This window comes from Entelurus aequoreus, linkage group LG10 (genome assembly GCF_033978785.1).
Source record: "Entelurus aequoreus isolate RoL-2023_Sb linkage group LG10, RoL_Eaeq_v1.1, whole genome shotgun sequence".
NCBI classification, from domain to species: domain Eukaryota; kingdom Metazoa; phylum Chordata; class Actinopteri; order Syngnathiformes; family Syngnathidae; genus Entelurus; species Entelurus aequoreus.
The window spans coordinates 35,447,964-35,475,036 of NC_084740.1; the positions used below are offsets into that span (position 1 = coordinate 35,447,964).

General features: G+C 39.7%; 1 protein-coding gene across 1 annotated transcript; it reads right to left on the reverse strand.

Annotated features, from left to right (window-relative positions):
- Positions 1-667: 667 nt before the first annotated feature.
- On the reverse strand, positions 668-24,281 carry si:ch211-14c7.2 (uncharacterized). Its single transcript, XM_062060631.1, has 6 exons — positions 24,110-24,281; positions 17,498-19,131; positions 11,882-12,048; positions 3,628-3,749; positions 1,311-1,428; positions 668-1,184 (listed from the first exon to the last, which is right to left on the reverse strand). The coding sequence occupies exons 2-6, from the start codon at positions 18,969-18,971 to the stop codon at positions 1,074-1,076; spliced, it is 1,992 nt and encodes a 663-aa protein (XP_061916615.1). The 5' UTR covers positions 18,972-19,131; positions 24,110-24,281; the 3' UTR covers positions 668-1,073.
- Positions 24,282-27,073: the final 2,792 nt, after the last annotated feature.

Sequence of the window (27,073 nt, forward strand, 5' to 3'; positions counted from 1 at the left end):
GATAGGAAGGTAAGTATAGGTGGGTGGGTTGATGGATGGATGAGTAGGTAGGTAGATAGGAAGGTAGGTATAGGTGGGTGGGTCGATGGATGAATGGATGGTTCGGTAGGTAGATAGGAAAGAAAGTATAGGCGGTTGGGTCGGTGGATGTATGGGTAAGTAGGTAGACAGGAAGGTAGGTATAGGTGGGTGGGTCGATGGATGGATGTGTAGGTAGGTAGATAGGAGGGTAGATATAAGTGGGTGGGTCGATGGATGGATGTGTAGGTAGGTAGATAGGAGGGTAGACATAAGTGGGTAAGTCGATGGATGGATGGGTAGGTAGGTGGGTAGGAAGGTAGGTATAGGTGGGTGGGTCGATGCATGGATGGATGTGTAGGTAGGTAGATAGGAGGGTAGGCAAAGTGGGTAAGTCGATGGATGGATGGGTAGGTAGGTGGGTAGGAAGTTAGGTATAGGTGGGTGGGTCGATGCATGGATGGATGTGTAGGTAGGTAGATATGAGGGTAGGTATAGGTGGGTGGGTAGGTAGGTAGATATGGATGATGGGTGGATGGTAGATAGTTGGATGGATAAAAGGAGGGGTAGGTGGATGATGGATGATGTATTGATTATTAGTGATGTGATATTTCAGTGTGAATATGATGAACTCGAGAGTACGTCAGGATCAATGTATCAATGTATTTATTGATTGGTTTATCTCCCCTGCACATGACAAAACCTTACAGACACAAAGCAGTGATACACGGAGCGATCGACACACTGTTGCCATGGCGACGCTCTTTGATTGACAGCTCGGGGACGACGACGGGGAGCGCAGTGGAGCGAAGGGCAGCGCATCACTTCCTGCTCGGCTGAACGTGTAAACATCAGATCGCCAGGAGACAAAACTTCTCCCAATGCTGCGTCCGCGTGGGGCTCAGGTCATGTGACACGCCGCCGTGCAGCGGCCAAAAACACAACTTCATTGTGGCGTTGGCCCACTCCTCAAAGTCCCGACAGCTTTTGAAAAAAAAGAGTCTCCGCCCAAACAGGAAGCGAGCGTCAACTTCCTGCTCGGCACGGGTCGAGGGTCAGTCCGTCACGCTGGCGTTGTTGTCGCACGACAGCCGTCTCTTGGCGGCCGCGTGCTGATTGGCTGAGTGGAGGCCGGGCGAGGGGCGGCGGTTGGACCAGCAGGTGACCTGCGAGGACAATTACAGGAAGTGAGGGATCAGTCAGAGGGCCTTCACGTGGCACCACACAGGCACGCTGGGAGGAGTTTGGTGCGGAAGAAGTGCGCCTCAAAGTGAGTGAAAAAGGAGACTCACTGTGCCGGGCGGCTCCACGTGTAAGGACCTCAACAGCAGGTCACGTGACACGCCGCCACTTCCTCCTTTGTATCTGTGGACCCTCATTTTGCTGATATCGGCAAAGCCGCCCAGAAGCCTGCAGGGTCCACATTTGATAATGAATGCAGTGTAAAAGGACCATTTGGATCAATAGCAATGATTTCATTCAAACTTTTTCCTCTTAGGGCTGCGGGGGCCATTTTGATATATTTTTAGTTTTTAACAAAATTGCCAAAAACACATATTATATATATATATTCAAAGACAACACGTTGTGTTATAGGCAGTGTTGGGTTACTTACTGAAAACCAGTAACTACTTACAGTTACTTTATTTTAAAAGTAACTTAGTTACTTACACCAAAAAGTAATGCGTTACTGTGAAAAGTAACTATTTAGTTACTTATATATTTTTTAATTTTTTTTAAGGCCCCCTTTAATGCCCTTTTAGCCTTCATTTCAGTAGTTATTGCACTGGAGAATAATACAATGTGTTGATCAACTTGACATGCATTTGCATCACTGACCTCTGCTAAGCAATGTGCTCTACATACAACACACAAAGACAAAGATATGTTTCAAAGGGCCAATTTGTTTCAGGCCGGAACAAATTGACAAAACTATTTTAAATAGCTGCAACATAACATACTGTACATAAGTAACAAACAGCATAATAACAACATAGCTGTAAAGCAAGGAAGGCGCACACTACATACACAAAGCCTAACCAGGTGTTTTTTTCTCTCAAGGAATTCTGAAATAAAATCATGTCTGAAGCCCAGAACACTCTACACATTTCCCCAGTTTTAGTTTAGAGATAAGGAAAGACTGGCCTGGCCCACTAGCATCCCTCTTTATGTTTGTGAACTTTATAGTCTATACATTTAGAGTGATGTGATAATCAACACTCTAGAAGTCTAAAATGAAAGAGCAACAGTATATAAGAGAATTGACAGAGTGTGTGTACCTTCAGTGCTGAATGATGAGCAGAGGCAGATGCCTCGTTAAAATCCAGCCGCTGTTGCTTAGGAGGTAAAGTGTGTCTCTCTTTACTAGCTTCGTCGAAGCGTGTTGCTTTTGTAGCTGTTTCAGCAGATTTGAATTGCTAGGATAGGATCTTTGATCCAAGACACAACTTACATTTAACTAAACTGTTATTTTCTTTGTGGTCGACAAAAGAAAAGTAGTGAGAATATCTCCATGTTAAGAAACTCGACTTCTGGCTCTGCAATGATGTAAACACAGACACGCCCCCTCCCACACACACACATACACAGCGCGCGCCTCTTTTCCGGTCGCCTCTTCTGCAGCGCTCCAATAAAACACTCAGATCTTCTCAGTTTCTAGCCAATACTACATAAAAAATAAGGTAAAATAACGCAGTAACGCGTCATGTAGTAACGGTAACTGAGTTACTGAATATAAAAAATAACGCGTTAGATTACTAGTTACCGCCACTGGTTAGGTGACTTTGTATATGTCCTGTCTTGTTTGTTGAATTGAGAATATACAGTCGTGGTCAAAAGTTTACATACACTTGTAAAGAACATAATGTCGTGGCTGTCTTGAGTTTCCAATCATTTCTACAACTCTTATTTTTTTTTGTGATAGAGTGATTGGAGCACATACTTTTTGGTCACAAAAAATATTCATGAAGTTTGGTTCTTTTATGAATTTATTATGGGTCACGTTTTATATTGGGGTGGTATAGCTCAGTTGGTAGAGTGGATGTGCCAGCAACTTGAGAGTTCCAGGTTCGATCCCCGCCATCCTAGTCACTGCCGTTGTGTCCTTGGGCAAGACACTTTACCCACCAGCTGCCAGTGCCATCCACACTGGTTTAATTGTAACTTAGATATTGGGTTTCACGATGTAAAAGCGCTTTGAGTCACTAGAGAAAAGTGCTATATAAATATAATTCACTTCACTTCAAATGGATATAAAAATGGGACCCATAACCTCCCTGCTTGGCACTCAGCAACAAAGGGTTGGAGTTGGGGGTTAAATCACCAAAATGATTCCCGGGCGCGGCGCTGCTGCTGCCCACTGCTCCCCAAGGGGATGGGACAAATGCAGAGGACAAATTTCACCACATCTAGTGTGTGTGTGACAATCATTGGTACTTTAATCTTAATCTTTAATTCATTGAGATCAGCTTTGTCTTTTAAAATGGCACAATTCACTGTGATGGCCACACGATGGCGACGTTCCACAACAATGTGAGTCATTGTTAGATAAAGTAATGCAAATTACAACATGAACTTCTTTCCATGTCAACACAACAACGTTTGACTCACCGCTGCTCCTGACCACCGCTTCCCACCAGGAGCTGCGTCAACGTGGGAATAACGTCGGGGTCGCCCGGGTCCCGGGGGGTTGAGTCGGGTAGCGGGGGAAAGGCTGATGCAAAGAGACCCGCCTACGGAGAGAGACGCCGTCACTGAGTAACAATAATAAAGACAGAATGTTTCGTACCGGAGATTATTATACTGTGGTGACCACGGCATACAAGGCTTTAAATCAGGGGGGTTCAAAGTGCGGCCTGGGGGCCGGAGTCTTTTTTTTTTTTTTTTTGGGCCACATTGTTGGGAAAAACAGTCAAAATGTAAGGAAAAAGTGTAATGTTTATAGAAAAAGCTGAAACTATGATGCAAAAAATTTGCGGCCCACAGCTTGAATTTTGGCTATTGTCATAAAAAAACATAAAAATGTAAGAGAAAAGAAAAGAAATTTAATGTAATGAGAAAATGCTGAAATTATGATACTAATAATTAATAATAATATACTTTGTCAACTAAAACACAAAGCCGACACAAAGTTTTGTGTTAAAAAAATATAAAATATATTTGAATATACTGTGTATATGTATATACAGTATATAAATGTATGATATATATATATATATATACATATATATATATATATATATATATATATATATATATATTAGAGATGTCCGATAATATCGGCCTGCCGATATTATCGGCCAATAAATGCTTTAAAATGTAATATCGGAAAATATCGGTATCAGTTTTTTATTATCGGTATCGTTTTTTTTTTGCTTTAAATTTTTTTTATTTTTATTAAATCAACATAAAAACACAAGATACACTCACAATTAGTGCACCAACCCAAAAAACCTCCTTCCCCCATTTACACTCATTCACACAAAAGGGTTGTTTCTTTCTGTTATTAATATTCTGCTTCCTACATTATATATCAATATATATCAATACAGTCTGCAAGGGATACAGTCCGTAAGCACACATGATTGTGCGTGCTGCTGGTCCACTAATAGTACTAACCTTTAACAGTTAATTTGACTAATTTTCATTCATTACTAGTTTCTATGTAACTGTTTTTATATTGTTTTACTTTCTTTTTTATTCAAGAAAATGTTTTTAATTTATTTATCTTATTTTATTTTATTAATTAAAAAAAAAAGGACCTTATCTTCCCCATACCTGGTTGTCCAAATTAGGCATAATAATGTGTTAATTCCACGACTGTATATATCGGTATAGGCTGATATCGGCATCAGTAATTAAAGAGTTGGACAATATCGGAATATCGGCAAAAAGCCATTATCGGACATCCCTAATATATATATATATATATATATATATATATATATATATATATATATATATATATATATATATATATATATATATATATATATATATATATATATATATAAAAATATATATGTGTATATGCATTTAATGTATATAATATACACACACACACATATATATATACAGTGAGGTCCACAAGTATTTGCACACCCTGCAATTTTGCAAGTTCTCCCTCTTAGAAACTAGGGAGAGGTGTGAAATGTTCATGATAGATGTATTTCCACTGTTAAAGACATAATCTAAAAAGAAAATTGTGGAAATCACATAGTATGATTTTTTTAATGATTTATTTGTATGTTACTGGGGTTCATAAGTATTTGCACACATGAGAACATCAGTGTTAATATTTAGTGCAGAATGCAATTACAGAGGTCAAATGTTTCCTATAGTTCTTCACCAGGTTTGCACACACAGCAACAGGGATTTTGGCCCACTCCTCCACACAAATCTTCTCTAGATCTGTCGCCAAGCAACACGAAGTTTCAGCTCCCTCCAAAGATTTCCTTTTGGATTTAAGTCTGGAGACTGGCTAGGCCGCTCCAGAACCTTGATATGCTTGGTTTGGAGCCACTTCTTGGTTATCCTGACTGTGTACTTCATGTTGGAAGACCCAGCCACGACTCATCTTCAATGCTCTGACTGAGGGAAGGAGGTTTTTAGCCAAAATCTCACAATAAATGGCCCCGTTCATCCTCTCCTTAATACAGTGCAGTCGTTGTGTCCCCTTTGCTGAAAAGCACCCCCAAAGCATGATGCTTCCCCCCCATGCTTCACTGTAGGGATGGTGTTCTTGGGATGATACTCATCCTTCTTTTTCCTCCAAACCCGACGAGTGGAGTTTATACCAAAAAGTTATATTTTGGTCTCATCTGACCACATGACTTTCTCCCATGACTCCTCTGGATCATCCAGATGGCCATTGGCAAACTTCAGACATGGGCTGACTTAAGCAGGGGAACCGTCTGTGCGATGCATGATTTTAAAGAACTACGCCGTAGTGTTCTACTGATAGAAGCCTTGGAAAGAGTGGTCCCAGCTCTCTTCAGGTCATTCACCAGCTCCTGCCGTGTAGTTCTGGGCTGATTCCTCACTTTTCTTATCATGAGTGATGCCCCACGAGGAAAGATCTTACATGGAGCCCCAGTCCGGGGTAGATTAGCAGCCTCTTCCATGTTCTAACAATTGATCTATTTTCACCAAGCTGCTTCCCAATCGTCCTATAGCCTTTTCCAGCTTTGTGGAGCTCTACAACTTTGTCTCTGGTCTCTTTTGAACAGCTCTTTGGTCTTGCCCATGGTTTCACTTGTACCTTCACTGACTGTGGGCTGCACAGGTGACTTTAATGAGCTCAAAGTGGTGGTGGGTGGGTGATTAGTTGTGGGGTAAAGGTGAACTTTTTATAAGGTAGACTGACAGCTCTTTGAGAGTCATATTTCTTGCTGATTCTCATGTGTGCAAATACTTATGAACCCCAGTAACATACAAATAAATCATTAAAAAATCTTACAATGTGATTTCCGGATTTTTCTTTTTACATTATGTCTCTAACAGGGGAAATACATCTATGATGAACATTTCAGACCTCTCCCTAATTACTAAATGGGAGATCTTGCAAAATTGCAGGGTGTGTAAATACTTGTGGACCTCACTGTATATATATACACTACCGTTCAAAAGTTTGGGGTCACCCAAACAATTTTGTGGAATAGCCTTCATTTTTAAGAACAACAATAGACTGTCGAGTTTCAGATGAAAGTTCTCTTTTTCTGGCCATTTTGAGCGTTTAATTGACCCCACAAATGTGATGCTCCAGAAACTCAATCTGCTCAAAGGAAGGTCAGTTTTGTAGCTTCTGTTACGAGCTAAACTGTTTTCAGATGTGTGAACATGATTGCACAAGGGTTTTCTAATCATCAATTAGCCTTCTGAGCCAATGAGCAAACACATTGTACCATTAGAACACTGGAGTGATAGTTGCTGGAAATGGGCCTCTATACACCTATGTAGATATTGCACCAAAAACCAGACATTTGCAGCTAGAATAGTCATTTACCACATTAGCAATGTATAGAGTGTATTTCTTTAAAGTTAAGACTAGTTTAAAGTTATAATAACAACTGGTAAGAGTATGACTGAACATTAATTTTCGTACAAGCAGAATGCTACACACCCCAGGTTGTGCAGTTACACAATTGTATTATTATCATTATCTTCATTATATTTTTTTTTACAGGAAAAGGTTTGTTAGAAAAAAACAAAAATGTAAGAAAAAACAGCAAAGAGGAGAAAAAGATGAAATGTTGATAATAATTATTAATAAAAATATACGTTGTCACCTATAACACAAAGTTGTGTCTTTAAATATGTATAATGTCTGTTTTTAGCACTTAAAAACAAAAAATATATATCAAAATGGCGCCCGCTTACTTGAGTTTTGGAAAAACTTTGGACACCCCTCCTTTAATTGTTGAAATTTCACCATGATTTTGTCATTGTATTAAAAGTGAAAGTACAGCGGCAATGAAACATGACGTCACCTCCCTCTAAACGTTTCAAGCCATTCCTCCGATCAAACATTAGTGGCCAACACTGCCACCTAGTGGCCAACTCAACACATGACGGGAACGACCTGGATGGGAACGGACTGGACATTGAACGTCTCACGGAAGTGGTCCAGAAGTGAAATGAAAGTGATGCATCATGGGAAGGACCTGTGGGCGGGGCCTTCGGGTCTTATGGAAGTGCTCACGTTGGATGTGAGAGTGCCATAAGCCTGATTGAGCGGTGGGGAGGTTGGGGGCGTGTCCCAACGATGTGGGTGTGGCCTCGCTTCAACCTCTTAAGGCTCAAGCTGTTTGTTTACATGCTATTTTTTAATTTCTCTTTGCTATTTGGGCTTATTTACGGAGCCCCTAAAGCAGGGGTCACCAACCTTTTTGAAACCAAGGGCTACTTCTTGTGTACTGATTACTGCGAAGGGCTACCAGTTAGATACACACTTAAATAAATTGCCAGAAGTAGCCAATTTGCTCAATTTACCTTTAACTCTGTTATTATTAATAATTAATGATATTTATCTTTGTGGAAACACTGATCATCTTAATGATTTCTCACAATAAATATCAATATGCAACACTTTATTTTTATATTTTCTATAAGTGCACATTTTTCAAATTGAACATTTTCAAATGATCACTTCTAAGACAGTCTTGTGAAATCACAATATCCCATTTTAACTAGCTAGCCACTAACATTTTTTTAACAAATCATGAATTACTTTGCACCATGTTTGTCCAAATAATAACTCATGTAAAATACAAAAGTAAACTCTCAAATTTTTAAATCATGTCACACTTTGAACTGGACACCAAATCTGTTATCTGTTTCTTTGTCAGTTAGTGGGAAGCCTGGCATTGCATGCTGTTAACTAGTGTGTTGTACTCTGGTGTGTAACTTCACACTGCAACTCTGAGTGAGTCTTGCAGATGTGCATCAGTGAGGCGTGTTCTGTGTTTGTTCTTGATGAAGTTCATGTCAGAAAAGGCTGATTCACAAAGATAAGATTTTTCCTCATTGTTTGCGGAACCTTCTTAATCTTTTGGACATATTTTCACAGCAATCTGGCCTTAAGCTTAATTATGATAAATGTAAAATGTTAAGGATCGGAAATCTAAAGGGAACGTCCTTTCGAATGGAATGCAAAGTGCCTGTTTTGTGGACAGATGGACCACTTAACATACTTGGTGTTGTTGTCCCAGAAAATCTGGAAGATCTAGGCTCAGTAAATTATGATAATCGACTAAGAAAGCTGGACAAAATTATGCAATTATGGAAAGGGAAATCCCTAACCTTGTATGGTAAAATGTCTATTGCCAACTCGTTAATTATTCTTCAATTTATTTATTTGTTTTTGTCATTACCAGCTCCATCACAAAACTTTTTTAAGATTTATGAGCGGAGGGTCTTCGATTTTGTCTGGAACGGCAAACCAGAAAAGATTAAAAGAAAGGTTTTGTACAAAGAGTATGAATATGGGGGCCTGAAACTTCTCAACCTTGAAGCTATGTGTCTGTCTTTAAAAGCATCAATTGTTCCAAAGATGTATTTAAACATTGAGCGGTACACAAATGTCCTGTTGGACAAAAAACATGTACTGTATCAAAAGAAATTGTATCCTTTTTTACAAGTGATCCCCTCCCAGAGAGTCTGCTGGGAAACATGGCGGGGTTCATAAAGGAAACAATCCACTCATAGTGGTGTTTTCAATTTTATGTGCCAGAAAAAAGAGACGATATTTTGCAGCAGTTAATATGGATGAACTCTAATATTGTAATAGATGGAAAGCCTTTCTTTTGGAAAAATATGTTTGAAAGAGGAATCATTTTTGTCAATGATATTATCAATGAGAATGGTAAAATTATGAAGTATGATGAATTTAGAGCTATGTATGATGATGCTTGCTCAAGCTTTTCATTTTATCAACTAACTGGAGTCATTGGGAAAAGATGGAAACAAATAATTAATTATGGAACTACTAAATTATTAGTTTGTAAACCTCTAATAAGAAATTCTAGTTGGCAAAAAGGAACTAAAATAAATAGAAAAATATATAATTTTTATTTAATAAAGAAATCTTTGAAGGCTGCCTCATACAACACAAATGGAAAATGGGAGGACTTTTTTGACTGCCCGTTGCCATGGGATGCCATATTCAAACTAATCTATAAAACCACTATCGATGTGCAAAATCGTTATTTTCAAATTAAAATTATTTATAACTTCTTACCCACAGGGAAAATGTTAAAATTATGGAATATGACAGAGTCAGATGATTGCCGATTTTGTTGTCAGGAGCCTGAATCCACTCTGCATTTGTTTTGGTATTGTCATATTGTGTCTTTGTTTTGGGTGGAAGTTGAAAAATGTGTTTAAGGATTGGTTTGTTTATGAAGCTTAATGTGGTTTCTGTTATTTTAGGAGAGTTCATTGACAATCATGATTTAGTCAATTTAATTATAGTACTCTGTAAAATGTTTATTTTTAAGGCCAAAAACAGATATTCACTTAGTATTACTTTCTTTAAAACATTTATTCAGTATTTTCTAACTTTAGAAAGTTACATGGTTGAAAACGATAATGATGCCAAAAAATATTTAAAAAAAGATGAGAAGTCCTCAAAGGCTTATTTTGAAAGTATAATTATGTTTATAGATTATATGATATCTGTTGTTGTGTTCCCTAATTTGATTGACCTGGACATAATCTGGACTGTACATAAATGCTTATTTTGAAAATGTAATTTTGTTTATAAATTATATGCAATCTGTTGTGTTCCCTAATTTTTTTCTGTGTACATGAATGAAGGTGTGTGTTGCTGAGTCCGACTTGGACATTATCTGGACTGGGCCTGGTTTAAAAAACCCTTTAAACAAATCTAATTTCATTGACAACCTGGTCTGTTGAAGATAAGGCCCTTTTTTAAAAAATAAAATAAAATAAGATAAATAAATAAAAAACATTTTCTTGGATAAAAAAGAAAGTAAAACAATATAAAAATAATTACATAAAAAATAGTAATTAATGAAAATGTTAGTGGACCAGCAGCCTATACAATCATGTGTGCTTCAGGGACTGTGTCCCTTGCAGATGTGTTGTCTATGTTGTGGGAACCAGAATATTGGTAGCAGAAAGAAATAACCCTTTTGTGTGAGTGGGTGTGGATGAGTGTGCATGGGGGAGGTTGTTTGGGTTGATGCACTGATTGAAAGTGTATCTTGTGTTTTTTCTATGTAGATTTAATTCAAAAAAAAAAAAAAAAAAAAAAAAGAAAGTAAGTTTTTTTTTTACTTTTTTTTTTTTAGAACAGGCCCGCGGGCGACTCATCTGGTCCTTACGGGCGACCTGGTGCCCGCGGGCACCGCGTTGGTGACCCCTGCCCTAAAGGGACATGGGGGAAAAAAAAAATTATAATTTTTTTTTACATATATATTTTTTTAGACATGTATCTCATGCGCACGAGAAACTTTTTATAAAGTTATAAAAAATAAAAAATGTTTTAATTATTTTTAATTTTTATTTTTTTTAGACAAGTATCTCGTGCGCACGAGATACATGTCTAAAAAAAATAAAAATAATAAATATATATATATTTTTTAGACATGTATCTCATGCGCACGAGAAACTTTTTATAAAGTTATAAAAAATAAAAAATAAATGTTTTTGAAATTTTTTTTAATTTTAATTTTTTTTAGACATGTATCTCGTGCGCACGAGATACATGTCTAAAAAAAAAAAAAAAAAAAAAAAAAATATTTTTTAGACATGTATCTCATGCGCACGAGAAACTTTTTATAAAGTTATAAAAAATAAAAATAAATTTAAAAAATTTTTATTTTTATTTTTTTAGACATGTATCTCGTGCGCACGAGAAACTATCTTGTGCGCACGAGATACATGTCTAAAAAAAATAAAAGTAAAAAATAATTTAATTTTTATTTTTATTTTTTATAACTTTATAAAAAGTTTCTCGTGCGCATGAGATCAATGTCTAAAAAAAATTAAATAAAATAAAAATTATAAAATGTTTCCCCCCCATGTACCTTTAGGGGCTCTGTACTTATTGGACCCTAATTAGAATAAAAACTAAGAATCATCTTTTTATATGATGTACTTAAAGTAACAAACGTGTACTTCATGTTTAGTGACATGCTAATTCTTATTTTTACACTTTTTCCCCCCAAATGCCATTGTATGTTATACTCTTCTGACACCACCAGATGGCAGTATAAGTGTCCACATAAGGGCCATAAGACCTCAATTCAGTAGTGTACATAATTTTGGAAATAAGAGCTAAAAGTTGCTGTCCACGCATGTGGCCAACTAAGCCTTTAGAGGTTAAGGTAAACCTGCTTACCAGATTGTGATCATCAGCGCCTCTCCTCTCCTCCTCAGGCCACCAAAGTCCCGCCTCATGCCGACCTTCGCCCCTTGCGTCCTGAGGGAAGGCGGCCCAGGCGTCGCCCGGATGCTGGATGGGACTTCCTGTCCAGGTAGGCGTCCAATCAGACGACTCCCCCAACGCTGTTTCAAACACACAAAGATGGCCACTGGAATGTTGGATTACGTAAAATAATCAATACAGTAGTTGAAGAACAATTAACTAGAATACATCTTCCTAACTGACAATTGTCTTATTAACTCTTTGGAGTCCATAACCTCGCATAACTAAATGAAGTTATTGATTATATTATTTTCAAGGCTAGAGCACTTGCCAGCTGCTAGCGGAGGCTGAGCCAATCAGTGGCCACCATACTGAACAGCAAGCTCTGACTGTAGTATTGATAGTTTTAGTTCATTCAGACATTTTTATGCTTAGAAAATACTTTATTTGCGCCAAAATATGTGGAATAAGCTAAAAAAAAAAAAAAGAAGCCGTGATAGGATGAAACCGCAAACTTTGACGCGCGATGAAACGAGGTTCGACTGTTTGTTGCTATTAAAAGTAAAACACAAACATATGTAAAACTGATAAATCTCGGGGTGGGCTTCAAAGAGTGAACAATGACAATAATGTCCAGGAGTGTCCTCGGGTTTTTGTCTACCGACTGGGTTGTTTTAAAGCACTACACGTGACAAACTAGTCCGTTTGTGTTGTTACGTGAAACAGAGGGGCCTAACAAAGAATCACACACGTTGGGGACTAGGTCGCTTTGTTTTCTCATTGAGTACAACTGCAAAATAATCCGCCATGGGGCCGAAGAAAGTTGTGAGTGCCAGCGCTTTGATAAAGAAGGTGAGAAACACTGGTGGGTTTAGGGAAAGAGCTTGTTGCAAAGTCCTCCTCCATCTCCACTCATTACCACCTTTGCCAACTAAAGTCTTCAATAGAAGTGGTGTTTATTGTTGCTGTTTTCAAAATTAATCAATTCACAAGTTAGTATCATTTTACTTTTTAATGAAATCACTGACTAACTTTGTCTATATACATATACATATATATATATTAAATATATATATATATATATATATATATATATATATATATATATATATATACACACATATATATATATATATATATATATATATATATATATATATATATACATATATATATATATATATATATATATATATATATATATATATATATATATATATATATATATATATATATATATATATATATATATATGTATATACATATATATTAGTTTGAAAGTCCTCCTCCCTCTCCACTCATCTCCTTCTTTGCCAACTAAAGTTTTCAATAAAGGTGGTGTTTATTGTTATTTTCAGTCTGTGGGATGCTCTCCCTGACCACCTGAGGTTACCACAGACTGTGGATGCTTTTAAAAAAAGCTTGAAAACCCTTCTTTTTAAAAAAGCCTTTTTTTTTTTTTTTTAGATGTATGCATTCTAGTTCTAGCTATTAGGCTGTTTTAGTTTTTATTTTTATTTATTTTTATTATCTTTTTATTTTTTTAATTTATTTTTTAATACACTGTAGCACTTTGAGGTTGTTTACTTAATGTAAAGTGCTTTTTACAAATAAAATCTATTATTATTATTATTATTATTATAAAATTAATCAATTCATGAGTTAGTATCTTTTTACTTTTTAATTAACTAACTGACTAACTTTGTCTATATACATTTATACACACATATATGTTTGTATATATATATGTATACAGTATATATACATACTGTACATACATGTATATGATCACATTTGTATAAATATATATATAGTATATTATTATTAATTTTTAGTTTGAAAGTCCTCCTCCCTCTCCACTCATCACCGTCTTTGCCAACTAATGTCTTCAATAAAAGTGGTGTTAAAAGTTCATTCATATATTTTAATCAACATTTCTATGTATTTCATATTGTTTCCTGCATGTAAAACTATAATTATACTTTACAAAATGTGTTTTATGTCCATATTTGTGGGTGTCTGGAACATATTTGTTGGATTTATATTACTTCTTATAGGGAAATTGCTACGATTTTTGCGGGATTTGGTTTTCGTCTGCAATTTTGGAACGGATTATTGATAAACATCAAGGGTACCACTGCCTGCAACATAGTAATATTCCATCCCGCATGCTTATGGCGAGCGGTCACTTCAGTAGCTGACCATCAACGTGGTCGTCGTGCTCTGCAGGTGTTAGTTTGTTTCACTTTGATGGACTGTATGACACAATTATGGCCGTGTCCATTCAAAAGTCCATAGAGGAAATTGCTAATTTAGCATGGCCTCAAAACACCGTCATTGTGACAGACATACGGCCGTATTTATAAAACCAGACTACTATTTAAGTTTATATTGTAGCCAAACTTTTCCCCAAAAAATATAATGTCTAAAAACCTTAGTTTTTTTCATAGGTTTTACCCATTTATTGTGTTTAAATAATTTTTTCAATTAATGCCGAAGCGGCATAGCAGTTTTGAATTGGCTTCACTGCAGCAGGAGATATCCATCACTGTTCTGTTCCACCATGGACCTATCAACGTACTAACTAGCGTGATACACGAGTAATATTAAAGACCCCATTTCGGGGGCCACAAACAATCTTGTTTAGGGCCTACATGTTGATTACATTGAGCACTGTTGCCAGCTAGTTGCAGGCTTGTGTATCGTTCTAAAGTGAATACTAGAGCGTAGACAACAATGATGAAAATTTCTTCTGCTGCTGGTGACCTTGCCAGTGGGTTCAATGTTCCTACAAAGCACAGGTGTCCAAAGTGTTGCCCGAGGGCCATTTACAGCAGATCATTTTTTAACGGCTCACGGCAACATTCTAAAAAATATCATTACAAAAATAAAGTACATAAAAATGTGAAGTAAAAGAGCAAAAAGTTGCAATGTTGACTTAAACAACACAAAGCTACCATACACGCTGTTTTTTGTCTTCATTTCATTCTTTTTGTTTTGTCATTGCTCAAAAAATAATAATGAATCAAAATCAATGTTTTTATGAATTATTGACCTATTCAAGGCTCCAGTTACTTTATTTTGCCATATTAAAAGAAAACTGTGTTTTCTTTAAAAATAAGGGTATAAAACAAACAAAAACATCTAAAAATATTAAAAACTTATAATTGACAAATAGTTCTGAAGTTGATCCACAGACCTAAGTTTTGAAAGTAAAAAAAAAAAAAAAGTATGACACATTTTAACACTTTTATGAGTGAGGCCCTTTCGAATTGTATTTTAAGTGCCGTTGCTCAAAAGGATAATAATGAATCAAAAATCAATTACTGACCCATTCAAGGCTCCAATTACTTTACGTCAAACATTCCATTTTGGGGGAAAATACTGCTTGTTTTGTGTGTTTGCCAAGTAAATAAACCAAGGTTTTCTTTGAAATGTTCTTATGAATTATTGACCTAACATATTCAAGGCTCCAATTACTTCATATCAAACATTCCACTTTGAATTAATTTTTGAAAAAAAGAAAAAACATATTTTGTGTGCAAATAAAACATGGTTTTCATTGAAAAGAAGAACATAAAACCAACCAAAAAAACGTCAAACAAATGACAACATTTAATCGGCAGATGGATCTGAAGTTGATCTACAGACTTCAGTGTTGAAAGTAAAAAAAAAGAAAAAAAAGATGACACATTTTTAACACTTATATGGGATTTTTAAAAACGTTTTTAACACAAAAATAAAAATGAATGAAAAACAATGTTGTTATGAATTATTGACCTATTTAATTAAGGCTACAAATATTCCATAATATGGCAAAAAAAAATACAATTTTAAATCGACATATAGACCTGTTGATCTAAAGATTTAAAGGCCTACTGAAATGAATTTTTTTTATTCAAACGAGAATAGCAGATCCATTCTATGTGTCATACTTGATCATTTCGCGATATTGCCATATTTTTGCTGAAAGGATTTAGTAGAGAAAATTGACGATAAAGTTCGCAACTTTTGCACGCTGATTAAAAAAAGCCTTGCCTGTACCGGAAGTAGCGTGACGTCACAGGAGCTAGTATTCCTCACAATTCCCCGTTGTTTACAATGGAGCGAGAGATTCGGAGCGACAAAGCGACGATTACCCCATTAATTTGAGCGAGGATGAAAGATTCGTAGATGAGGAACGTTACAGTGAAGGACTAGAGAGGCAGTGATGGACGTATCTTTTTTCGCTCTGACCGTAACTTAGGTACAAGCTGGCTCATTGGATTCCACACTCTCTCCTTTTTCTATTGTGGATAACGGATTTGTATTTTAAACCACCTCGGATACTATATCCTCTTGAAAATGAGAGTCGAGCACGCGAAATGGACATTTAAAGTGACTTTTATCTCCACGACAATACATCGGTGACACACTTAGCTACTGAGCTAACGTGATAGCATCTGGCTCAAATGAAGATAGAAACAAAAGAAATAAACCCCTGACTGGAAGGATAGACAGAAGATCAACAATACTATTAAACCATGTACACGTAACTACACGGTTAAAAATACTCAGCCTGGTAAGGCTTAACAATGCTGTTGCTAACGACGCTAAGGCTAATTTAGCAACTTAGCAACCGGACCTCACAGAACTATGATAAAAACATTAGCGCTCCACCTACGCCAGCCAGCCCTCATCTTCCCATCAACAACCGTGCTCACCTGCGTTCCAGCGATCGACGGCGCGACGAAGGACTTCATCCGTGGGTTTGGCGGCAAGCATCGGCTAGGCGTAGTAAGTAGTCCTTGTTGTGTTGCTGTAAGTATTGTACTTAGCCGCTAAGACACCGATCGATCCCACCTACAACGTTCTTCATTGCAGCCTCCATTGTTCATTAAACAAATTGCAAAAGATTCACCAACACAGATGTCCAGAATACTGTGGAATTTTGTCGAAGAAAACAAGAGGTTTTTGTATCGGGTTAGATGGGGTACAACCACTTCTGTGGATTTTGTGACGTCACGTGCATAAATCATATCCAAAGGAGTTTTTCAACCAGAAGTGTGGCGGGAATTTTAAAATTGCACTTTATAAGTTAACCCGGCCGTATTGGCATGTGTTGCAATGTTAAGATTTCATCATTGATATATAAACTATCAGACTGCGTGGTCGGTAGTAGTGGCTTTCAGTAGGCCTTTAAGCGTTGAATAGTAAAAAAAATAAAAAATAAAATAATATATGACTAATTTTTTTTATTTTTATGACTGAGACCCTGGGACCAAACTTGAGGGGCGCCCTGAAAGTAAAACATGTAAATATTGTATTAGTTTTGAAAATTTAAAATGTCACTCACAATGCCCCCCCACTTGTCAGTGTGCGGCCCTCAGTGGCAAAAGTCTGGACCCCCCCCCCTGCTTGAAAAGCTTTCATCTAAAACAAATCCCTGTTAATCCCAAACAACATGGCGGAATCATTCCAAAAATGTTATTAGGCGGATCAGGAGCGAGGACGTCACAGGAGTGTAATCCTGGACCACTCCTGCTCACTTTGTTTCACATGTCCTCACGTAGTTTACCTAATGAAGTGACCAAGGAGAGAAGCACTCACCCGCTGAGTTCCCACAAGGCACTGGGGCAGACATGGCGACGCCCTGGCTGCTCGCTGCTCCTCCCTCGGCCTGCATGAACACTCCAAACTCATCTTCCTCCTCCTCCTCGTGCCAAACCTCCTGGTGCTCCACTTCTCTCCCGTCTGGGCCTCCTCCTCCTTCTGCTGCTGCGTCCACGCGGGGCAGACTGGTTGCCATGGCGCCAGGGGGGCGCACAGAGGGGGCAGGATTATGCAGGCGGGGAGCAAGAGGAGAGACTCCGCCCCCTTTTCTCCCCCTGCATTCAAGTGCCGTCTCCTGCAGCGTCCAATCATCTTCCTCATCACCTCCTGGAGACCAACCGACCCTCTCAAGGTGGCCGCTGTCGTCCACGTGTCCCGGCGGTGCGGCCCACTTCGCCACCTTGCTCCCCGGCGCCCTCCTGACCCAGCAAGTTTCACTTTCGTCTTTGCCGGTGCTGCCCCCTGCAGGACGGGAGGGCTCAGTGACTGCGACGTCTCTCACTTCTTCTCCTGCAGGAAGAAGCAGGTCCTGCTTTTTGTCTTTCATGTTCCAGTCGTTGCTGCGTCCACTTTCCATGTGAGCAGATTCCAGGTCAGGGTTGGGCTCCTCCCCCCCCTCCTCCTCCTCCCTCTCCTCCTCCCGCCTCTTATTTATGGCCGTCACCTCCTGGCTTGTCGGAACGCCTCCTCTCAGCCTGTCCTCCTCCACCTGAGTGTTGGAATCATGTCGACAGCGTTCAAGATGTCCCTCGCGGTCTTTACACGCCCCGCCATCATGCTGCTGCTCCAAGCCCACTTCCTGTTTCTTTGCAGCTTCCCCCTCAGGCTCCTCCCCCTTGCCTTTTTTCTCCCGGCCGGCGGCGTGACCAGACTTCCTCCATCTGCGGCCTGACCGCACGCCACCTCTGGCCTCCGTTTGAAGAGAGGAAGCGGCGTCCCTCCTCGCCGCTCCCGACTTTCCCCTCAGCCAGCCCCCCACCCCGGTCGTCCCGCCGGAGGCGGGCTTGGCTGTGGAGTACAAACAACTTCCTTTGTCGTTACGTAGGAAAAGACACTGAGTCTGCGTTTTCCCGTTGCCTTCACACGTCTTCAGGGTGGCGACCGTCACCAGGGCGCCGAGCCCCGCCTGCCTGGCGTCCAGGGGCAGGCCGTACCCCGTGCGACCCCACCCTCCGCCCAGGTGCACGTCTGCGGGCCTGGGACAGGAAGTCCTCCGGCCGGCAGGCGGCGTTGCTGGCGCCCGCCCACCCGCCGCCGGGCCACCGCCCCCCTTCTGGCGGCTCTTGGAGCACAGAACCCAGGCTCGCAGCCCCCGGATGAGCGGGAGGTCGCCCAAGCCCATCTCCAGCCTGCTGGGGAAGGGCACGGCGGCGGCGGAGCACTTGAGGGGCGCCTCGTGGGCGGAGCCGCTGAGGCAGGGGTAGTTGTTGTTGTTGTTGTGCTGCAGCATGGCGCTCCACCTAGGACGCATTTAGATCCCAAATATCTTCCCGTGCAAGCCGAAAGGTCCAAAGTTCATCGCTGCAAAGCAATTCAAAGAGTCTCCAAAGGGGGCAGCACTGCGTCGCCCTCTGTGGGCCCTTAACCAGAAGACCGGCGCAAGTTGGATGGTTCAGATGTCCTCTGACGTCCTGCAGAGACAAAAGACAACATTTTAGTGCAGCTCCGCTTTCAACGCAAAGACAATAAGGTGAAGACATGAATTTATTCATCGTATTCCTGTGAAAATGATCATTTCACGTGAAAAAGTGACAATTCAGCGAGATTGTGCTGCACAAAAAGAATGAGTTTGTCCCTCAGTGCAGTTAGTGCTGCAACAACTAATCAAATCATTTCATTAGAAAGAAGCTTTGATTCGAATTGTTTGCTAAAATTAATCGCTTATTGCAGGGGTGTCAAACTCGTTTTTATTGAGGGCTGCATGAAACAGTGAATGTATGAATATAAATATATGATAGCCTCGTTGCATAAATGTGGTGGGCGACGTTAAATGATGTGGTGGGTCACAAAAAATAACATGGCGGAACAAATAAATTAAACGTGGCGGGCCACATTAATGAGGTGGCAGGTCAAATAAAATGAAATGGCGGAACACATAAATTGCTGTGGCGGGTCACAGAAAAAAAAGTGGTGGACAACATAATAAAACCCGGTGGGCCAAGATGAATGTGGTAGGCCACAATAAATGAAGTGGGGGGTCAGATAAAATGATATAGCATAACACATAGAATGAAGTAAGCGGACACGTAGAATAATGTGGCAGACAACATAAAATGAAGTGGCGGGCCACAAAAAAATAATGCGGCTAGCCAGATAAAAAGAAGTGGTGGGTGACGTTAAATGATGTGGCGGGCCACTTAAATGATGTAGCAGGTAAAATAAAATGATATGGCGGAACACATAAATTGCTGTGGCGAGCCACAGTAAATGATGTGGCGGGTCACATAGAACAAAGTGGTGGACAACATAAAAGGACCAGGCGGGCCACAATGAATGTGGTAGGTCACAATAAATGATGTGGGGGACAAGATAAAATGATATAGCGGAACACATAAAATGAAGTAGGAGGCCACTTAGAATAATGTGGCAGGCCACATATAATGATGTGGCAGGCCACGAAAAATAAATTGGCAGGCCAGGTAAAATGATATTGTGGGCGATGTTAAATGATGTGGCAGGCAACATAAAATGACATGGCGGGTCACATAAAACAAAGTGGTGGAGATCATAAAAGGACCTGGCAGGCCACAATGAATAATGTGGTCGGCTATGTTAAATAATGTGGTCGGCTACGTTAAATGATGTGGCAGGTCAAATAAAATGATATGGCAGTACACATAAATTGCTGTGGCGGGTCACATAAAACAAAGTGGTGGACAACATAAAAGGACCAGGCGGGCCACCATAAAAGTGGTAGGCCACAATAAATTATGTGGGGGCCAGATAAAATGATATGGTGGAAATGACTTAGGAGGCCATTTAACATAATGTGCCAGACAACATATAATGTTGTGGCGGGCCACGAAAATTAATCGGCAGGCCGGGGATACATTTATTTGGTGGGCGGTGTTACATGATGTAGCGGGCAACATAAAATGATGTGGCAGGTCACATAAAACAAAGTGGTGGAAATCATAAAACAACCTGGCAGGTCACAATGAATAATGTGAGCGGCTACATTAAATGTGGCGGGCCACATAAATGATGTGGCAGGTCAAATAAAATGATATGGCAGTACACATAAATTGCTGTGGTGGGTCACATAAAACAAAGTGGTGGACAACATAAAAGGACCAGGCGGGCCACAATAAAAGTGGTAGGCCACAATAAATGTTGTGGGGGCCAGATAAAATGATATGGCGGAAATGGCTTAGGAGGCCACTTAGTATAATATGGCAGACAACATATAATGTTGTGGCGGGTCACAAAAAAAATTAATCGGCAGGCCAGATAAATTTATTTGGTGGGCGGTGTTAAATGATGTAGCGGGCAACATAAAATGATGTGGCGGGTCACATAAAACAAAGTGGTGGAAATCATAAAAGGACCTGGCAGGTCACAATGAATAATGTGAGCGGCTACATTAAATGATGTGGCAGGTCAAATAAAATGAAATGGCAGTACACATAAATTGCTGTGGCGGGTCACATAAAACAAAGTGGTGGACAACATAAAAGGACCAGGCGGGCCACGATGAATGTGGTTGGCCACAATAAATGATGTGGGGGCCAAATAAAATGATATGGCGGAAATTGACTTATGAAGCCACTTAAAATAATGTGCCAGACAACATATAATGTTATGGCGGGCCACAAAAAATTAATCGACAGGCCATATACAATTATTTGGTGGGTGGTGTTAAATGATGTAGCGGGCAACATAAAATGATGTGGCGGGTCACATAAAACAAAGTGGTGGAAATCATAAAAGGACCTGGCAGGCGACAATGAATAATGTGGTCGGCTACGTTAAATGATGTGGTAGGTCAAATAAAATGATATGGCGGTACACATAAATTGCTGTGGCGGGTCACATAAAACAAAGTGGTGGACAACATAAAAGGACCAGGCGGGCCACAAAGAATGTGGTAGGCCACAATAAATGATGTGGGGGGCCAGTTAAAACGGTATGGCGGAACACATACAATAACGTAGCAGGCCACATTGAATAATGTGGCAGACAACATAAAATGACATGGCGGGTCACAAAAAGTAAAGCAGCGGGCCAGGTAAAATTATTTGGTGGGCGGTGTTAAATGATGTACGGGCCACTTAAATGAAGTGGCGGGTCACAAAAAGTAAAGCGACGGACCAGATAAAATGGCGTGGTGGGCCATGTAATTGATGTGGCGGGTCGCATAAAACAAAGTGGAGGACAACATAAAAGGACCTGGCAGGCCACAATGAATGATATGATCAGCGACGTTAAATTATGCGGCGGGCCACATAAATAATATGGCTGAACACATGAATTGGTGTGGCAGGCCACATAAATGATGTGGCGGGCAACATAGAATCATGTGGCAGAAAACATAAAATTATATGGCAGGCCACAATAAATGCCATGGCGGGCCAGATAAAATGAAATGGCGGGACACATAAAAGGCCGTGGTAGACCACATCATGTGGGTGACGGATGTGGTGGGCCAGATAAAATAATGTGACAAACCACTTTAAATAACGTGACGGGCCAGATCTGGCCCCCGGGCCTTGAGTTTGATACCAGTGGTTTAATGAGTGGATCTCTTTAAAACTGATCAAATCTGGACCACATGGAGTGCCCAGAACTTCGATATTTTTTTCTAAATGAATAAACACTTGTTAAAAGTGCTATTTCAATGTTGATGATGTGCATTTATTAGAAATTAAAGAATGAAAGTTACGGCAAGCAGAAAAATTATTGTTTCAACTTTTCCCCCCTGAAATAGACATTGAGGTTATGAAGAGGGTTTGATCGGAATACTCCATAACTAATCCATGAGTAACCGTTGACTAAAATAACCGATAACTGCAGTCCCCAGTGCAGAATAGACATCTGCCAGGGCCTGGCAGTCTTAAAGGAGACCTTTTATGGAAAAACATCTTTTATTACCTATTGGGACCAGTTTTTGTGTATTTGGGATCTGCATAAGTCCTGAAAATGTGAAACCATCAAACCATGGAGGCATGGCGGAGATATTTATAAAAAATGTAGTCTTATGTCGTACTTCCTACAAACAAGCTGTTTGGAATTTACACAACCTTGAGACCTCCGAATTCGGGAGATGGGGGGGGGGGGATGTTGGTGGTAGCGGGGTGTATATTGTAGCGTCCCGGAAGAGTTAGTGCTGCAAGGGGTTCTGGGTATTTGTTCTGTTGTGTTTATGTTGTGTTACGGTGCGGATGTTCTCCCGAAATGTTTGTCATTCTTGTTTGGTGTGGGTTCACAGTGTTAAAGTTGTTTATACGGCCACCCTCAGTGTGACCTGTGTGGCTGTTGATCAAATATGCATTGTATTCACTTATTTGAGCGTAAAAGCCGCATATATATAAAGCACGCTGTTTGTATGGAGGAAAAGCGGACGTGACGACAGGTTGTAGAGTGGTGGAAATCGGCAGAATGGTTGCCCCGGGAGATTTTCGGTAGGGGCACTGAAATTCGGGAGTCTCCCGGGAAAATCAGGAGGGTTGGCAAGTATGCTGGTATCATCAACGAATTGTCCATATATGGCACAAATTTACCTGAAGAGCTTTGTGCGAGTCTGCCAACCTTCTTTTTCACTATCCTCTTGTTGTGGAGCAGACTGGCTCGTACATGCACATGCATCCTCCGCTGTTGCCATTTCTAATACAAAGTAGCGTACAGTTCCAACTTATATCTGTCAGTAGCTTCGCTATGGAAGCGCTTAAAAACTAGAACTACAACAAAGACGACGGGGAGTAGACGCTGTCGAAGTGGAGGCACGTAAACAAGACGGAAACGGTCAGAAAGCGGCTTGGAGACGGTCTGTAAAACATAATCTATGCAGCATTTTGAGCAAAGAACCGCCGTTGCATGTTATGTAGACCACAAGTGTTTCAAATAACATTTGGTTCTAGTTCATCAGTTCCATTCCAACGCTCTAGGTGGCAGTATTCAAAATGGGGGTGCGCCGTTTCACACACGCTCACTGGATCTGCTCGCCCACTGCCACAACGGAAAGTGAGGAAAATAATGCAGTATATCCAGATCTGCACTAAAACGTAGAAACCGGGCCCATGTGACACATCGTCATGCTGTTTGTGTAATCTTGTGACCTATACGCCAATGTGGACTTTTGCTCATTAACAATTTAAATATATTTGTGTTTGTAGAGCACAGTATTGTCATATGTTGACCCTCTCGGGTCGCTATTAGGGTAGTCACAATAATAGGAACAGTAAGAGTAATATTGTACGATTGATAATTAGATGTACCTCATGGAGTGTCCAGGAGGACTAATGTAAAAACCTGTAAAGATATATAGGGCAGCGTGACGTCATATGAAACGCTCGCGCACGACGCGGAATTACGTCATTGGGTTTGGAGAGCCAGCACACCTGGCAACGCATCAGGGTTGAAAAGAGGAGCAGAAAAAGAGCGAATCTGTACCTCATGAGAAGACTGAATGATGTTCCACAGGACGACCCACGGTGATGTTTCACGGGCGGAAGCTGACCATCATCGTCCTCGGCGGGCCTTCATCCGCTCAGGAAATGTGCACGTCCTCGTCACGCACGCCGCTGTAAGAAGAGAAACCACAAAGGCAGCCTCCCACCCTCCCCCCTCCACGGCGTCAGGATGTCCCCCCCTCCCCCTCCCCACCACCGCCACTGCGGCCGTTGCGCATCATCTGCGCCACACCGATGAGGATGATGCAGCCCACGATACGCTATGTGGGACCCAGCATGGCGTGGGGAGGAGTAGGCGGGTCTGGGGGAGGAGCCAGACGGTGAAGCTCCAGAGGACACAGTGCTTGAGCAGAACCAGCAGGTGGCACTGTTTCCTCTCTTTAATGCAGTGATACCCGCTTCTGTGTGGAACTCATCAAATTCCACCGTGAAAACAACATTAAACATTTTTTTACTCGATTTCATTAAAAAAAAAAAAAAATATATATATATATATACAAATTTATTTTTTATTTTTTTGTAGATTAATAAATGTTACAATGGTCAGATTTTTTTCTCTCATGGAACATCCCCCCAAATAATATATATAAATAAAAAAAATTAAAAAATTATATATATATATATATATATATATATATATATATATATATATATATATATATATATATATATATATATATATATATATATATATTTATATATATGTATATATATATATATATATATATATACATATATATATATATATATGTATATATATATATATATATATATACACATATATATATACATATATATATATATATATATATATATATATATATATATATATATACACATATACAGTATATATATATATATATATTAGGGGTGTAATGGTACACAAAAATTTCGGTTCGGTACGTACCTCGGTTTAGAGGTCACGGTTCGGTTCATTTTCGGTACAGTAAGAAAACAACAAAATATAAATTTTTGGGTTATTTATTTACCAAATTTGCAAAATCTTCCACCAAAAATATTTTTCTTAGTGGAATATTTGATGTGAAGTAATCGGAACCTTTGATAGGTCAATAATTCATAATAACATTGATTTTGATTCGATATTATGTTTTGAGCAATGACAGTTTGAAAAAAAAAAAAAACAGCTTTGTTTTATTAGTCAACATTGCAATTTTTTCTAAATTACATTTAACCTTTAAGCTTTTTTATTTCACTTTTGTTATGTTTTTGTTTATTTTAATAGTATTTTTAGAATGTGCCGTGGGCCTTTAAAACATTAGCTGTGGGCCGCAAATGGCCTCCGGGGCACACTTTTGACACCCCTGCTATAGATAATAAAAAATTTAATGTGATAAATCTATGGATAAAAAGCAGAGCCTGGCGATGCATGCGCGTTTATCATAACTCTCTCGCTCTCTCTGTCTCTGCCCCTCCCTCACCAATGCTGCTGCACGCACAATTTGTTTTGTTTTTAACCCCTTCTTAACCCTGAACGTACATTGAAAATACACGCAACCCTAACTCAAAATGCCGGACATTTGAGGCATTTAAGAAACGCCGCCCTGACAGCTCCGCTAAAGAGGACGTGTCCGGTTAAAAGAGGACGTATGGTCAGTCTATCCTAGCCCGTTAGCTGCTAGCATGCCGTGTGTTGTGCCTCGGTGTGCATTGTTTACACAACGTGCGTTACGCTACTTAATATGTCCGTGGGGAAACTCGCTCGGTACACCTCCGAACCGAACCGGAACCCCCGAACCGAAACGGTTCAATACAAATACACGTAACGTTACACCCCTAATATATATATATTATATATATATATTGGTGGGGGAGGGATGTTCCACTTTTGTTAATCTACACCGGGGCTATTCAACTACATAATGAAGAGGGCCGCAGTTTCAAGAGTCCGAGGGCTCAGGGGCCGGACGTCGAAATTTGGATGTTTTCAACCTTCACGCTGCACTGTCAATAAATTCATTATTTTACAGTTGCTAGTCGTTTCCAGCGTGTGCAGCGAGACAGATAGTTAACAGAATGAAGAACCAAAAGCTCCAGAAGTTTTGTTGAGGATCGATGTTTCTTTTGAATGATTTTAATTCTTTATTTTTATTCCTTTACACTTCTTCCTTCATTTAGGTTTGTAAGACTGAAATCATAAACATAAACATTACGAAACGTCTATCATGTATTTTACATAAATCAAATAGAACGTTTACTGTTAATACATTGACACAATAAACTACAGATGTTTACGCATATAGAAATTAAACAACATCCACAGCAAACATTGCATACAATGAACGTGGCTCATCACAATGAAACCTAAGGTGTAGCATTATAAATTTAGCCCTACATGTATTAAACAAACTTTGATTGCCAGAGTTATTACTCTCAGACAAATAACAACACGACCTCAAATACAAAAGACATAAAGTCAGCAATTTCAATACAAAACTAACTAAATATCTTCATGCACAATATCTACTCACAAAGATCTGACCAAGTTTCGTGATGAAGCTTACGCATGTAGATTTCTACCGTGGTTGCTGCTTCCCTGGAACAGTGTGTCCGTTGCTTGAAAGGTTCGACAGGAAACAATGACTCGGGCACTTGATCGGGGCAGAACATTCATACTTTGTCCAGTCGCTGTTAAAAGTCAAATTTTTCACAATTTATTTTTATTTTTTTCCAGGGTCAATTCAATTTTCTTCTACTCACCCCACTGCTTCTTCATTGTGACACACATGCCTCGCTGTTGCCCCCTGCGGGGTGGCGGGAGTACTGCATACATGAGCAACCCTAGTTTGGATGGTTTCATCGAGCGTATTTGGGGGATGTTCGGTGGGCCAAATGAAAAGCTTTGGTGGGCCGGATGTGGCCCGCGGGTCGCCAGTTGAATAGTTCTGATCTTTACTGTACATTGTTTTTGTTTTATCTTGTTTTA